We start from the raw sequence: 17367 nt of genomic DNA, 5'->3' as shown, positions 1-17367 counted from the left end.
TAGGTCGTCCCAACGCTCTTTACAGTCAATGAAGTACCTTTGAAGTGTCGTCACTGTTGTAATTTGAAATTGTGTCAGTTACAGTTGAACCATTCCTCCAACCCGCCGCCTCCTCCACCACCAAAAGCTCTGCTCTTTTCTGATCGATCAAAGTGACGAGGTTGGCTTGGTTAGAGAACACGCCTACCTAGGCTATAATTGTGAAGCGAAGACCATGGTCATCGGTTGTGCAAGACCCAGTCTCCAAACCAACAGGTCACCGCGCGGAATAAAACTGGTTGCAAAAAGATCCTCCAACATTGAGCCCCACCTCACGGTGATGGGCTCGTTTTGCTTCGACTCTCAGCCCGCCCAGTGGAACCAGTCGGTGGAGAAGACCATGTGGGACGGCAGTAACTCCAGCTCCGGGCAAACCAGCAACAAGTCCTCGGCCAGCGATGCAGAATGTGTGTCGGTGTCCGTGGTCTTCCCAGTCACCATGATGATCACCGGCATCGTGGGCAACACGCTCGCCTTGCTGCTGGTGTACAGGTCGTATCATAAGAAGGAGAACAAGAGGAAGAAGTCCTTCCTGCTGATTATTGGAGCTCTGGCTCTGACGGACCTGACTGGCAAACTTCTCATTAGCCCCGTCGTTATTTCAGTGTACCTGACCAACAGGCAGTGGAGCAGAGTGGACCCATCCGGCACCCTGTGCGCGTTCTTTGGGGTCTCCATGACTACCTTTGGGCTCTGCCCCTTGTTTTTAGCCAGTGCTATGGCGATTGAAAGGACGTTGGCTATCCACGCTCCCCACTACTACTCCAACTATATGACAACCAGGCTCACCAAGCTGGTGGTGCTTTCTATCTGGGTCGGCGTGGTGATCTTTGCCTTGCTGCCCACTGTCGGGGTTGGGAGGTACACTTTGCAATGGCCGGGGACTTGGTGCTTCATCAACACTGGCAACAAGATCCTGGGCAACACCATTTTTGCTTCGACCTTCACCGTGTTGGGTATCGCCTCCTTGCTGGTCACATTGAGCTGCAACGTCGCAACTATTCGAGGACTGATAGTTCGCTGTAAGAAGAAGAAATCGTCCTCCAACAAGCAATGGGAAAGGATCACAGTGGAAACACTGACCCAGCTAATGGGGATCATGTGCGTGCTGTGTGTTTGCTGGTCCCCTCTCCTGGTAAGTAAATAGATCCTCCGGTAAGATTAATTTTAGTTACTAAAGGGTGGAACGAATTGTATTAAATCCAGCGGGCAGTGGTTCCAGAGAACTGTTTTTGTGATGGCAATGACTTGGAACCTTGCTGGTCACATTGAGCAATACGAAATCGCTGGCTTGCCCCATTGATAATCCAGTAGCATTTCTCCCAAGTCTTTGTGCTGTCGGTAACAGTGAGTTGTAGTTTTAAGTTACAGACACGCTTGGCTGAAGTCTGTTCGGCGACCTAATGCACACATTTCAAACAAATCATGAAATTTGACAGACATTATACTGTAAACATTCCGAATTGCCGTTTACATTTATAACTGCAGTAAGTTTATTTCGTGGTTTAATAATTTAAAAATAATTAAGTGGCTTAGTGCTCACAACCAAATGTATAACCATTTTGCAGAATGCCTTTTGATATACTGCGATCTTAAGCTGACAAACTTTTTCATTTTGAAGTTATTTCCCTGTATGTTACACTTCAGCCCCCACGATATGCCGTGCTGCACTGGACGCGGGGGTATTTGAAGAGTGTTAAATGAAACATTCTTTGCGGCGGTATATGATCGGACTCTGCTCCCATCAGCGCACCTATAACAACCGAGACTCATTCATCTGTTGGACGGGAAAATGATTCATCCGAAAATAAAATGTTGACAGTATAGCTAGTTAACTTACAAATGCACACATCGATAAACACACAGACAAGAGTGCAATTTCTCTTCCATTTTCCATTATTTGTCATTTTGATGCCGTTTAGTCCCTAAATACACATTTCCTTAGATTTAACACTCCATTCAACACCTGGCTTAGCCCAAACAATGATACCAGAACTGAGAAGTTATATCTATCAGGAAAGATTGAACAGGCTGGGGCTCTTTTCCCTAGAAGAGAGAAGGCTGAGTTGTGACCGGATAGAGGTCTTAAGATTATGAAAGGCATTGATAGGGTAGACTTAGAGAATATGTTTCCATTTGTGGGGGAGTCCAAAACTAAAAGCAATGAATATAAGATAGTCACTAATAAATCCAATAGGTAATTCAGGAGAAACTTTTTTTACCCAGAGTGGTTAGAATGTGGAACACTCTATCACAAGGAGTACTTGAGGCGACAAGAATAGATTCATTTAAGGGAAAGCTAGATAAACATAGAAGATTATGCTGATAGAGGGATGGGAAGAGGCTGTAGAGCATAACCAGCAGTTGGGCCAAATGGCCTGTTGCTGACTGTAAATTCTATGTATTAACTGCAACCATAATTTACACTTATTTGGCACTTTCATACCTGGATAAATACATTTTTTTCATGATTATTTTAGAACTTTTTTCATGATTATTTTATTAGCACTTATACTACCAAGTTAATCTAAAAGAAAAAGGAAAAAAATGCACAGATGCTGGAAATCTGAAATAAAAACAGAAAATGCTGGCAATACTCAGCAGGTCAGTCAATACCTGTGGAGAGGAAAGACAAGTTATGGTGTTTCAGGTGGGTAGCCCTTCATGAGAAGGGTATACACCTAGAACAGATACTGGTTAATCTGCCTATTTCCAGCAATTTCTGTTTTTATTCATGTATAAGAATATTTATTTGCTTCTGGCAATCATTATGAACAAGAACATAATATCAGGGGTCTATGTACACAGATCATTAGTGGTCAGGTACAAAAAATAATTTAAAAGGCTAGCCTTTATAATTAGAGGGCTAGAATATAAGGGGGAGGAAGTTTTGCTATGGCTATACAAAGCCTGGTTGGACCACATCTGGAGCACTGTGTACAGTTCTGGGCACTGCACCTTAGAAAGGATATATTGACCTTGGAAGGAGTGCAGCACAGATACACCAGAATGTTACCAGGGCTCCAAGGGTTAGATTATGAGGCACAATTACTAGGCTTGTATTCCCTGGAATATAGAAAGTTAAGGAGTGATTTGATTGAGGTATTTAGGAATTTGAAAGGAATTGATAGGATAGATAGAGATAATCTTTTTCTGCTGGTGGGGTAATCTAGGACAGGGGACAGAACCTTAAAATCAGAGCCATCTGATATTGATAGATTTTTGCTAGAAAAGGGTATAAAAAGATATGGAGCCAAGGCAGGTGGATGGAGTTCAGATACAGATCAGCCATGATCCCATTGAATGGTGGAACAGGCTCGAGGGGCTGAATGGCCTCCTCCTGTTCCTGTGTTCTTATCAGTATGATCCCACAAGTATTATTCAAAAATTATAGTGGTGAGTTCGGCCAGTGTTGCAGAATCACACAACTGTATGGAATCTGTAGTTTGTTGTTGTACCTCATTGATATCAAAATATTAAGTGAATACCTATGTACTAATCTGAACAATCTTTGAAGCTTATTTTTGCCAATCAATTTGCAATTTTTAAAAACAAGTGAGGACAGGAAAGCAGAAACAAATAATTTTGCAGTTAGAAAAAGTAGATAAAATAGACTATTATGTTAATTACCCTTACCTAACAAAAAAAATCAATCTGAGTCTTGAAACCCAACATTTGCAGGAGAGTGTTCCAGATTTCCACTGCTAATTGTATGAAAAAGTGCTTCCTGATTTCACTTCTAAATGGCTTCGCTGTATTGAATATCTTTATCATTTTAAACACCTCAGTTAGATCACCTCTTAACCCTCTAAACTCATGGGAATACAAATGAGTTTATGCACCCTGTCCACATAATTTAATCTTTTTAGCCCTGGTATCATTTTGGTAAGTCTTTCCTGTACCCCTCCAAGGCCAATATTTATTTCCTGAGGTTCTGTACCCAAAGCTAAACACAGTACTCCAGATGGGGTCTGATCAAAGCTCTGTACAACTGAAGTATCACTTCCTCACTTTTGAATTCCAGGCCCCTTGAGATAAAGGCTAACATTCCTAATGAAAAGCTTTTTTGAGTACTTTTTCTGCCTGTGCTTTTAGTGATCTATGTACATGGATACCTAAATCCCTTTGCTTCTCCAAAGGTCCTAGTTTCTCATCTTTAAGAAACAATTCTAACTTGTCTTCCTCAGATCCAAAGTGAATGAACTCAATTTGCCATAGTTTTGCCCACATATTTAGTCTGTCTATGTCCCCTTGTAACTTTCTAATCCCAGCTACACAACTTACTGTGCCTCCTTGGTGTCATCTGCAAACTTGGATAGACAACTCTGTCTTCCTTCATTCAAGCAATTTATATATATATCCCTGGGGAACACCACTTGTCATATCCTGCCAATGAGAGAACAAACCATTTATCCCTACTCTCTGTCATGGCTCAGTTGGTAGCACTCTCGCCTCTGAGTCAGAAGGTTGTGGGTCCAAGTTCCACTCCAGAGACTTGAGCACAAAAATCTAGGCTGACACATAAGTGCAGTACTGAGGGAGTGCTGCACTGTCGGACGTGCCGTCGTTCGGATGAGACGTTAAACTAAGGCTCCATCTGCTCTCAGGTGGATATAAAAGATCCCATGGCACTATTTTGAAGAAGAACAAGGGAGTTATCCTCTGTGTCCTGGCCAATATTTATCCCTCAATCAACATCACTAAAACAGATTATCTGGTCATGATCACATTGCTATTTGTGGAAGCTTGCTGTGTGCAAATTGGCTGTCGTGTTTCCTACATTACAGCAGTGACTACACTTCAAAAGTATTTAATTGGCTGTAAAGCACTTTTGGGGCATCCTGAGGTCATGAAAGGCACTATACAAATGCAAGTCTTTCTCCCTTTCTTACCTCCCAACCAATTGCCAAACCACAAGCAAAATCTTCCAAGTGCTTATTTTTATGTGACCTTGTGTTTAGTCTAGTTGTTTGGGGTTACTATTATAGTAATAATGATATTCCTGATGTTGGAGTAGTTCAGCGTTTACTTCAATGTCACAGAACATGAGCTGAAAACAGAGCCAATTTCACTGAACCTGTCAGCAGTCTAAGGGTTAATATGACTATGTATGTGATCACATCATTGTGGTTCATTTTAACTTCAGAAGTGAAACCCAATTGCTTATGTTTTCTATCCTCTGTTTTCATAAATGGAAGCAAAGAAAAAGTCATCAGTTTTGTAGTGGATGCATACATGGTCCTGTCCTTTCAAATCATGTGGTTCTGGTGAATTATGCTTTGATGAGCAAACACACATTACATCTTCCCCATGATTTTTTTATTAGCCCAATTAGAGCTTAAGAGGATTCATGGCTCCTTGTTTAGTTTATTTATTTATTTAAAAATGTGCAGCCGGAAGCCCTTTTTCCCAGTTATGAATCAACAATTACACAAACGGTCTTTTCTGGATACTGCTTCTTGCTCATTGTTGGCTCAAGAGAAATTGAATGTGCATCAGATATTGTGACCAAGAGCCTGCTGGAGGGTATATTTGTTACACTTTAGAGTGAATGTTAGAACATTACTGTTCATTTTTATTGTTTGTTTTCTCTTGTTATTTTTTATTTTTTGATGAATTTTATATATTTTTTGAGTCATTTCCCACTGCTCCCCACCCCCCAACAATGCAAGGGATAGCCACTCTGGGAAATGAGATACATTTCCTCATCAGTGTAAAAGGGCCCGAAACAACACTAGGGATAGATGGTATTTATCCCAGAATTCTGAAAGGGACTAAGGTCAACTAACGGAATGTATTAGTAGGAGTAAAGGAGTATCTGTACAATAATAACCTAGCACATGGTCAATGTGGATTCAGAAAGGGAAGAGCAGAGCTGACCAACCTGCTCGATTTCTTTGACGAAGTAACATCTGAAGTGAACTGTGCCCTATGACACAGTGAGGTACAAACGTAAAACAAGCTTACAGAAGCCCAATTTCGGGGACCAACCACCTACGCTTCAAGGACACCTGAAAAATGTCCAACCCAAAATTGAATCACTTTTTAGTCGTGCCTGGAGGCTGTTTACAACAGGCGTTCGGTCCCTCATTTACATATTTAAAGGACCTAACCTGTTTTAAGTCCTCTTGCCCACTACTGCCCGATATTCTTCTACACAAAATGGAAGATGCCAGTGAAGACGTGACAGGTGCTGTTGGCTCTCGGAAATTTTTTATTGAGGCCTGTGGCTGGCCTGAAATTGGGAACCCAGCTGGGTGCGTGCTACCTGCGCAGCGCCCATTCCAGGCCCGACAGTAGGCCCAGACGAATCTCCACCTCTGTGTACCCAGATCTCCAAAAGGCATGTCGTAAAAGACTCAGAAACTTACTGCATAGTGGTCAAATTTGCTGATGATACCAAACTGCGAGGGGAAGAGGAAGCAGCTCAAAAATTACTGAGATTGGCAAAATAAATATGTGGACATATAATTGGCAGATGAAGTTTAATGCTGCTAAGTGCAAAGTACTGCACATAGGATGGAAAAAAAGTAACACACATATTCCATGAATGGTGCTGAAATAGCTACAGGTGAAGTGGAGAAAGACCTAGGAATCTTAGTAGATTCTTTAGTAAACATATTCAGCCAATGTAGAGAGCAGCAATCAACAAAGCCAACAGAATGTTGAAGTACAAACCCAAAATAGTAGAATACAAGTCAGAGGAAGTCATGATCAAACTGGACAGTGCTCTAGTCAGACTATGCCTTGAATACTGTGTCCAATTGTGGTCACTGAGACACAAGCTCTGGAGGCAGTGCAGAGTAAAGTCACAATGCTGCTTCCTAGTATCAGGGTTCTGACTTATGAGGAAAGACTGGAGAGACTCTTGCTATTCATCCTGGAAAGGAGGCATCTGAAAGGTGATTGTACAAAGGTATATAGTACAAAGTATTGAAAAGTTTAATCGTAAATATTACTTCAAATTAAATTGTGGGAGTAGGACAAAAGGACATATAGGTTCACACTAGTGAAATATAATTTCAGGACTGATCTCAGGAAATTCTTTTTCACACAAAGTGACCAACACTTGGAATGGACTTCCCAGTAGAATGGTGTAGGTGAAAACCCTGGATGTGTTTAAGAAACAACCAGATACTGCAATGGAGGAACTGTAGGGTGCTTCTAGATGGGTGAACTAATATGGGCCGAATGGTCTTTCTCCTCCATAATTATCTTGTAATATTGTGAACATAAGGAAGAAAGGAGTAATTTTATGAAATGACACCCTAATGTGGAGTTTCCTCTGCTGGGAGCATATATTGGGAACTTAGGTGCATACCCATAAGAACATAAGAAATAGGAGCAGGAGTAGGCCATTTGGCCCCTCGAGCCTGCTCCGCCACTCGATAAGATCATGGCTGATCTGGTCATGGCCACAACTCCACTTTCTTGCCCGCTCCCCATAACCTTTGACTCCCTCATCGTTCAAAAATCTGTCTATCTCCACCTTAAATATATTCAGCTCTCTGGGGTAGAGAATTCCAAAGATTCACGACCCTCTGAGAGAAGAAATTCCTCCTCATCTCCGTTTTAAATGGGCGACCCCTTATTCTGAAACTATGCCCCCTAGTTCTAGATTCCCCCATGAGGGGAAACAGCCTCTCTGCATCTACCTTATCAAGCTCCTTCAGAATCTTATATGTTTCAATAAGATCACCTCTCATTCTTCTAAACTCCACTGAGTATAGGCCCAACCTGCTCAACCTTTCTTCATAAGACAACCCCTTCATCTCAGGAATCAACCTCGTGAACCTTCTCTGAACTGCCTCCAATGCAAGTATATCCCTCCTTAAATAAGATCAAAGACTTCCCTACTTTTATACTCCATCCCCCTACCCCTCCATCTTCTGTCCATTAAATTAATTATGGGGCTTCTGTCTGAATTCCTGATATGCATTCCTGGCGGGTGAGGCTCCCTACTGGGAGTGCAGTTTCCTAAAATTATCCCTATTGTGTCAGCATGAAGTACTCCCAGATCAATTGTTTCTCAGCTGGTTAGGCTTCCTCTTTTCCTATCGTTCATCAATGTGCCTTAGCCCCAACCTCAGAAGAAGGTGCCCTATCCAATATTTTTTCTCTTTCAGATACCTTGCTTTGGGCTAGGTGATTTTAAGCTGCTTTGAAGATTTTGAGCCTTATTTTCATATGCTTTCCCCCCTCTCCCCAGCCCCTCTGAAATGTACCACTAGTAGTTAGGTCAAGGGTGGGACTCCTAACAGCTGTGTCCTAAGGCTAGGTAGTGCAAAAATATGGGCAGGGTTCACTTGGGTGAGGGCTGCTGACACCCAGGAAACTTCACCTCCTTCATGAGTCACCTGCTTCAGGACAGGAGGGGTAAGCGGAGAACATTGGAAAAAGTAGGTGTACAGTTAGACATACTATATCACTAATTGCTTTGTTCTTTGCTTAATACTGATGTCTTTTAATCATGTCTTTCCCAGGTACTGATGTTGAAAATGATCTACACTGAAAGTTCTTCAGATCACTGCTACACATCTCCTCCAGACAAGCCATCGTCCCCAAACACTGAGCTGCAAGATGATTGCAATTTTCTCCTCATAGCCATTAGACTAGCATCTTTAAATCAGATCCTTGACCCCTGGGTTTATTTACTGCTCCGAGAAATCCTGTTAAGGAAGGTATGTCAGGTAGCCAATGCTGTCACTAATTGCTCAGTAGAGGGGTTCAGAGAGATTCCTGTAACAGTAGAAGCAAGGGGCCATTTAAAAGAACAAAAAACATAAATGAGATAAACTACAATCTGGTTGATTATGTGATGAGAGAAAACATAGTCCTCAGTTGTCTTTCAACTGTGAAATGTGTATGTAAAGCGACATTTATGGTTTTGAGTTTATTCATTTGCTTTATCTGAGCTGCTGATTTAGTGAATCTATAAGTTAGTTGATATTCCATAGAGATTGTTTAATTTACACTATACTTGATGGCTGGCAAAGTAGGGTGCAAGGAGGGGTTGCTCTATCTACCCCTCAAGGGCACCCTCGCTGGAGGATGGCGGTGCACTTGGCGAGAAGTGGCAACTAGGCAAAACACTGCGCAGAGCACCTGCGTGCCCTGGGAACAGATGTGAAAGAAGGTGGCACACCTTAAGGAGGCTACCAAAAGTACCACTTAGCAGATAGATATCACAAGTTTGCACGCCACTATGTGTTGTCTGCTGGTCTGTTTCCCATTTACTGCTGGCCCATGCCAAGGCCAAGGCCTCATACAACCTTGCAGCTCTTTCATTGCTTCTGCCCTTACACCAGTAGGGTGCACACTGAAGCTGCAACTTGCAACTAACGCCAAAAGATAGTTCAACTGTAACAATTTGGAATTAAGAGGAACAGACAGGATAGAAGGGAGATTTGCCTGATGCCATGAAGCAACCTACCTGTGGAAAGATGATCAACTGGAACAAATATCCCCCCAAAAATTGTATTGGCATTTGACATGTAGGGAGAGATAATTTATTTGCATTATATCATGATGCCTGGTGGCATCCCTGATTATGGTCTATATATTTTGCCTAGAATTTGGAGGCAGCTCCCACACTAATTTACCCTAATATAAGAAAATTGGCAAAAGAACCGGAAGGGAGATGAGAAGAATTTTTTTTTCAGTGAGTTGTTTTGACCTGGAATGCACTGCCTGAAAGGGTGATGGAAGCAGATTCAACAATAACTTTCAAAAGGGAATTGGATAACTGCTTGAAAAGGAAACATTTGCATGACTTTTGGGGAAAGAATAGGGGGAGTGGGACTAATTGGATAGTTCTTTCAAAGAGTTGGCACAGGCATGATGGACTGAATGGCCTCCTTCTGTGCTGTAAGATTCTATGATTTCAAGATACTTTTTGTTCCAACTTAATTTTTCATTTTTTTTGTTAGGGTTTAAGAAAAAAAGAAACAAATGAGAGCATAGAGAAGATGGCTCAGAATGTAATTGCATGTTAATGTCGCAGGGTTGATCTTCAGTTTGTGCTGAGTTACCTGATTTACATGGGCTCGCAGTAGGAACACCGTAATTGGTTCCATGTTCTGGGGCTGGGGCATCAGTCAGGAATAATTATCCTGATCGTTACTGGCTATGATGTTCGCCCTCCCCCACTTCTCTGCTGTTAAATAGTCTTCCAGACTTTACTGTCTCACTAGGTGCCTGTATAAGCAATAGCCACCTGGGGAAGATAACAGAAGGCTTCTGCCACACATGGAACTGCACCCAAAGTGAATCAGCACTTTTGGAAGGGGGAAGAAGAAAAGTGGCATCAAAATAAACAAAGGAATGATTGTGCAGCTTGAAATGTTTCAATAGTTTGCTCTGTTGTTTGACACAGAAGTACGGTCTAATTGCGCTCATAATTATTTAAAGACTTTTTTATCTTCATGGAAACTACAGATATTTACAGAATACACCAACTGTACAATTTAAAGACAATGTTAACTGTTTGTGTGTGTGTGTGTATATATAAAATATCGGTATTGCAATGAATATGGTCATTCATTTTCTCTTATTTAGGCCAGAGATTACGCACCAGTAATCAAGTATAATTTTTCCAAGGGTTGATATAATGCACATCTACAAATTAATTTGGAAAGAAAACATTTTAATTATATGGAGATCATCAATGGTATTTTATAAAATGTGTCTAAATAAGTTGTTATACTGCTGAGTTTGAGGACTTGTTCCTGTCACAGTTATCTTCAGAGTATTAATTTCATTACAACTATATTTGGAAATTAAGAATTACAGGCAGTAAAGTTATAAATTAATAATGGTGTCCTGAAGTGAAATGTCCTAAAATGGACCTGTCCAGATTGCATGGATCATTTCCATATAACTTCCTTGCACTTAAGATCTGTGATGTAGTTTGGAAGGTTTTTAAACATTTTATGCTGTTGTTTTATGTTCTGTGAATTTTGACATCAATTTGCACTTTTCTCAGAAAAATTCTAAACTGTACTTTTTTTCAGAAATATAATATAAATCAGTTGTAACAAATGGTCTGGCTGTTTACTATATTGTGCATGTTTATCTATGTTAAGAATAATATAACATATAGCTGTCAAAATCAAAACTTATCACACTCTAACAGATTATTTCCCCAGTACTTCAAAGTGTGGAACTCCTTACCTCTCTTGGCCATCCCTTCCTACCATCATTCATATGCTTTTTAAACCCAAGCTCACTGTTACCTAATCATTACTATTTGATTTAACTTATCTTTGTCACCTATGTGATATCTTGAGACACAGCACATATATACAACAGCACAACATAGCTTTATTATTATATACATCAGTAGTTCACCAGGCGGCTCTATTACACTTCTTCCTTATTGAAGTTAATCATAGCAAATAATCATTGTACATGACTTGCATGGCATACACAACTCTTGGTATACATTTCTCAAATGGAACCCATTTTATGTTTCCAAATTCTACTATAGAATTCTGTAACCCAAACAAAAGATATGAACTTATTTTCCATATTTACAGATTAAGCTTAACCATTGGTTTTCTGTTTTGAAGAGAATACCTTCTTTCTTGAACAGAACTTTCAGACTTTGACTCATTCTAGGCTGAGCCTGTGGAGAATCTTTCCCCCAAGGGCAGACTTTGATCTACATTTGGACTCCCTACACTTTCAGACTGTTTGTCTGCCTGACTCGGGCTCAGACTTAAATTCTGACTTTCTCTTGGACTTGTTTCTGGTATGTCTGATGTAGGATTTACTACTGGTACTCAACTTGTAACAAGACTATCTGACTCATCAGAATAAATTGAATCATCCCAGCTTTCAACTTTTTCCACATCTGTAGGTAAGATATGATCAACGTGAACAAACCTAACCTTTCCATGATCAAACATCTTGACCAAATATGTGCGAGGACCACATATCTTCACTACTCTTCCTGGTAACCACTTTAACCATTTATGGTGATGGTTCTTCACTCTAACCTTCTGGTTCAACTTTACACTTCTCTCTCTAATTCTACCTTTATCATGACTCTTTTTCTGCCTTGATTGTTTCTCTTCTATGGACTGTGCCAAGTTTGGATTTAACGAGAACCTGGTTCGTGGCTGTCGTTTGAGAAACAACTCTGCTGGTTTTCTACCAATAGTGGCATGAGGCGTATTCTGATAGGTAATCAGAAAATTTGCCAGTTTTTGGTCCAACGACAACTGATGTTTCTTTGGATTTTGATCCAACATTTGCTTGATGAGGGCACGTTTGACAATTTCTACTGTGCGCTCTGCTGCACCATTTGAAGCAGGGTGGTACGGTGGAACTTTGGTATGTTTCACACAGTTTCTGCTCATGAACTGTGTAAACTCTTCTGAACAAAATTGCGGCCCAGTATCAGACATAAGTTCTTCTGGGAGGCCATATGAAGAAAACAATCTTCACAAATTGTCTAGTGTTTTGCTTTTTGTTATTATCCGCATTGGAAACACCTCTACCCACTTCGAGTGACTATCATTGTGAACAATTGCTGTCCTTCTAGCTCAGCAAAATCTATATGTAACCTTTGCCACACACTGGGAGGCCATTTCCATGGCTGTAATGGTACTGATGGTGGTTTCTTGCTCACAGATTGACATGTTATACACTCACTGACTATGTACTCTACCTCTTTATCTAAACCTGGCCACCATAAGTAACTGCGTGCAAAGCTCTTGGTCAAGCACATTCCCAGGTGCTGGTCATGAAGATCTCCTAACAATTTAGACCTGAACCTATTTGGGATAACTATTCTTGCTCCCCACATGATACAATCTTTATCCACTGACAATTCATTCCTACGAACAAAGTATGGATGGATATCTTCCTCTGATACCTGGTTTGGCAGTCCATTTGCTATGTAATCATACCAGGTATCTTTGACGTAATTGGGTCATGTTTAATTGCCCTACCAATCTTTTCAGCTGTGACTGGTAGGGATGGGGCTGGCAACCTGGACATAGCATCATCATTACTGTGATCAGCTGATCGTCTGTACTCAATGTCATACGTATACGCTGACAAAATTAAAGCATTCGGGCTGCAGCTAAGGTTGGAACTGGGGACTTTGGATGGAGGATTGCTGTCAGGGGCTTATGGTCAACTTACGACCAAACAAGTATTTGTGAAACTTCTTGACCCCAAAAATCAATGACAAAGCTTCCCTTTCAATCTGCGCATAATTCCGCTCACTGGCACGGAGAGTGCGTGAAGCAAAAGCAATTGGTCTCTCCTCTCCACTATCTAGTACATGAGAGATCACTACCCCAACTCCGTACGGAGAGGCGTCACATGCTAGCTTGATCTCCTTAGATACAATGGCCCAGAAATTAGGTTCGGGGGCTTGCCGTGCGTGCAAGCCCCCGATGTGCACTTACCCGGCGCGCCGACCGCTGAAGCCTGGGCCTGCTTGGAATTCCTGTCACTGGCCCGGTTCAGCTGTCGGCGCGCTGTGCTTGCCTGATCCAGCGGCGTAGTCAGTTCGATGTGCCGGCTGGGATCAGGTGAGCACTGGGCAGCCAATCAGGAGGGAAAACTTCATTCATGAGTTTGATAGTAAGAACTGTCAAACTCATGAAAACTACGGGTGCCCAAAACACTACTTAAACTTTAAATAAAATTTTAAAAAAACATCCCACTAATTAAATGAACTATAAATAACTTTAAAAAACTATTTTAAACAATTATTCAAATTTAAAAAAAAAATATTTTTTTTAAAAATTGGGTCTAAAAATACACTTACCTTACTGTAAAGTCCTTAAAAACAATAAAGCTGTGGAAAAAATGTTATAATTTTAAATAATAGACCACTTACCTTAAAGAATCAAGTCCTTACGTCTCCTTTTTACATTTCTAAAAAGTTGAGGCCCTTGCACACAGGCAAACCTGTCAAAAAGAAGGAAGTTCAACGCGTCACGCGTTGGACCTCTGAACCCCTTGGAGGAAATGCCGGTTTCCCGCGCATGCGCTGTGCATGCTAAAATCCAGCACTTCCAACGGGCCCACGTGTGAGTACCCCATCCGTACTCATGCGTTGGGACCGGAATTACTGGGCCATTATAGTGAACTAACATGGTACTCTCTACTAACTGGCTTTTACACTCTTTGAATGCTGTGTCACATTCTTTTGACCACTTCCAAGGGACCTGTTTTCTCAACAGCTCATTCAGTGGATGTAACCATGTAGCCAAGTTTGGGAGGAATTTTCCATAATAATTCAGAAGACTCAAAAATGATCGAAGTTCAGAGACATTCTTGGGAGTGGGTGCATTTCTGATTGCATCCAGCTTTCCCTTGGTTGGATGTAAACCTTTGTCTACTCTGTGCCCTAAGTACTCCAGTGAGTTTTTAAACAACTCGCACTTGTGAGCTGTCACTCGTACTCCGTGCTTCTCTAGCCATTTGAGCACTTCATTCAACACAACACCTCATCATGGATTTGCCTGTTTGGTGCTGAAATGAGTATATCATCCAAATAACACACTACCCCTTCAATCCCTTGCAAAATTTGGTTCATCACCCCCTGGAATATGTCGGGGGCAGAAGACACTCCAAATGGTAGCCTATTGAACTGATATAGGCCTCGGTGAGTATTTATAGTCAAGCATAACTTGGACTCTGCATCTAACTCAAGTTGTAGGTAGGTGTTTGTTAGATCTAACTTTGAAAAGATCTGGCCACCTGTCAGCGTTGTGAACAAATCTTCCACAGTTGGCAACGTATTGGGTAGATTACACTTTAGAACCTGGTTTACGGTCACCTTATAATCACCACAAAACCTTACCTTACCCTCTGACTTGGGTACAACAACAATGGGTGTAGCCCAATTACTCCGATCTACCTTAGAGATAATGTTCTCAGTTTCTAGTCTTTTGAGTTCTTGCTCAACTTTTTCCTCGCGTGCGTATGGTACGGGACGTGGCTTGCAGTAAACTGCTCTTGCGTCCTTCTGCACTCTAACACTCACCTTGAAGTCTTGGATTGGACTGCCCGTTTCACTGAACATCTTTGGATACTGCTTGATGACATCATCTTTCGATGCAAATTTCACTTCCACACGAAACATCTCATTCCAATCCAGCTTCAATGATCCCAACCAATTTCTACCAATCAAGGCAGGCTTGTTTCCTGCCACTACTATGAGAGGCAAGCTCTGACACTGATCCTTGTATTTCACTGGTATGGTGACACTTCCTACTATAAGGATTTGCTCTCCTGAGTAGCCTCGCAGCTCTACCTTCGATTTCTCTAGCCGATAATCATGCAACTTGTCGCGATATAGTGGTTCTGGTACTACGCTCATGGATGCATCCGTGTTGATTTCCATGGATACCCTGGCTCCTGTAACATCTACTTGGATGACAATACCTCACGAATCGCTGTTAGATACCTTTGTGCTCCTGATGACATGAATCTCCAGAAACTCCTCGGCCTGCTGATTCTCTTCAACGGTATGTAGTGTCTGGTGATTTCTACTTCTAGTATTGCCAGTTGGTTTACTCTTCTGTTGGCACACCTTTGCAAGATGCATAACTTCAATGCACTGTTACCTTGGCCAGTTGCTGAGGTCTTGGGGCCCAACTGCCTTTTACTTTTAGCCTGCAGCCAATTCACCTCGGTTGCCTGACGACTGGAAATGGCGTGAAACTCTCGGGAGTATCGGTTGGCCATAGCCTACCAGACAGCTATGTTGATGGATAAGTCAAAAGTCAAGTTAGGGGTTGTCAACAATTTAATTCTGATACGTTCATTGTTTAATCCACAAACAGAATGGCCACGCAAAGCTCGGTCCTGAAAGTTTCCAAAATGATAGTGAATGGATAGCATTTTTAAAGCTACAATGTACTCACTGATACCCTCGTCATTAATTGATCACATGTTCCAAAACGATAACTTTCAGCAATTTCCAGGGGCTCAGGACTCTACTGTTCTAACTTGGTTAGGATCTCCTTCAGTGGCGTGTCCTTTGGCTTGGCGGGAACAAGCATATTTTTCAGGGTTTCATATACCTCGGGATCTGCTTCAGTCAAAAAAATAGCCCGTTTCATTTCTAAAACTGCTCGGTTGTGGTTTACATCGGGGACTTTGACGATCCTATTCCCGGTGAAAAGCATTTCTAGCCGCTCCACTTACACTGAAAGTCTCTCGGTCATGATGGAACTCACCCAAGCACCCTATTATTCACATAGGCGCGGCCATCTGGACCCTGGCAACGTTGACAGTTCAGCCATGTGTGCTCGAAATTTACCTAGGATGTTTAAGTTTTTCTGCAAAACGAAGAGCCTCTAACAGTCCCTCCTTCAGTTGGCAGGATTATCCTCCAAATAAAATTTCAGCTAGGGAATCCACAATTGCATCCTCATCGCCAATTCTGTGATATCTTGAGACACAGCATATATATACAACAGCACAACATGGCTTATTATACAAGGCTTTTTTGTAAAACGGCAGTTTGAAGGATTAGGCCCCGCCCACCCCGTAGGATTGGCATCAACGCTAATGAGCGGATTCCCCCGTAGGATTGGTCAACCATCAGGTTTTTGAACGTTTTTTGTATACTGTACAAGCAATTTTTGTCTGACCAAAAAGTAAATACAGGAAACTTTGTGCTATCCGGCACCCACGGGACCGAGCTGCTGCCGTTGCCTCAAAACTGCCGTACTCTCCAGAGTTAATGTTGAGAGATACGGAGATTCTTAGCTCCGTATTTGACAACAAACACTGTTGCCTAGCAACAGCTTCTAAACACTCGGGTGTGGCCTGCAAGCTCTGTATATGAAGCTGTTGCTATAGCTACAGACCTTGCACAGCTTGACTGTTCAAACAAAGCAAAAAAAAAAACAAACAAAAAGAATAAAAAACGGCTGCTGATTTTTGCCGGTGGCTCCAGAATGCCGGATAGCTCGCCTCCAGATAGCACAAAGTTTCCTGTATGTTGTGTCTGGGTATAATAAGATACAGACTGCAGCAGAAATGGTACAACAGGTGTTTACTCAACGTGGCTCACAGTTGAACTGACTGTACAAATTACGACTCAGTGCTATATACAGGTGTGGTCACTGCCGGTACTACAGTATACATGAGCTGTAAAAAGTAGTTTCCCCCCCCCCCCCTCCTCAAAGGTATATACATTACAATTCCTCCCCTTTTAGATTAACAGTACCATAACACTCATTTAACAATTAAATATCAAACTAATTACAATGAACACTTTTAACATGCAACATTAGCTGAAAATAGTCTATTTATATATTCAGTCTTTGGGGAGGCCTCCTGGTCCTTTCT

At 41.6% G+C, this 17367-nt stretch overlaps 1 protein-coding gene across 1 annotated transcript; it reads left to right on the top strand.

The window, feature by feature from the left end:
* Positions 1-319: 319 nt before the first annotated feature.
* On the top strand, positions 320-11069 carry ptger3 (prostaglandin E receptor 3 (subtype EP3)). The gene is made up of 2 exons (XM_085977721.1): positions 320-1174; positions 8523-11069. The coding sequence occupies exons 1-2, from the start codon at positions 320-322 to the stop codon at positions 8823-8825; spliced, it is 1158 nt and encodes a 385-aa protein (XP_085833847.1). The 3' UTR covers positions 8826-11069.
* The last annotated feature ends 6298 nt before the right edge of the window (positions 11070-17367 follow it).

This window comes from Somniosus microcephalus, chromosome 3, assembly GCF_052327205.1.
Source record: "Somniosus microcephalus isolate GS21.2 chromosome 3, FLI_Smic_1.0, whole genome shotgun sequence".
NCBI classification, from domain to species: Eukaryota; Metazoa; Chordata; class Chondrichthyes; order Squaliformes; family Somniosidae; genus Somniosus; species Somniosus microcephalus.
Note: the sequence above shows the minus strand (reverse complement) of the source record. Positions and strands in the feature narration are given on the sequence as shown.

Coding starts and splice junctions, on each gene's coding strand:
- ptger3 (XM_085977721.1), top strand. CDS start 320: ATGGGCTCGTTTTGCTTCGACTCTCAGCCCGCCCAGTGGAACCAGTCG. Junction 1,175..8,522: donor TTTGCTGGTCCCCTCTCCTG/GTAAGTAAATAG, acceptor TGTCTTTCCCAG/GTACTGATGTTGAAAATGAT.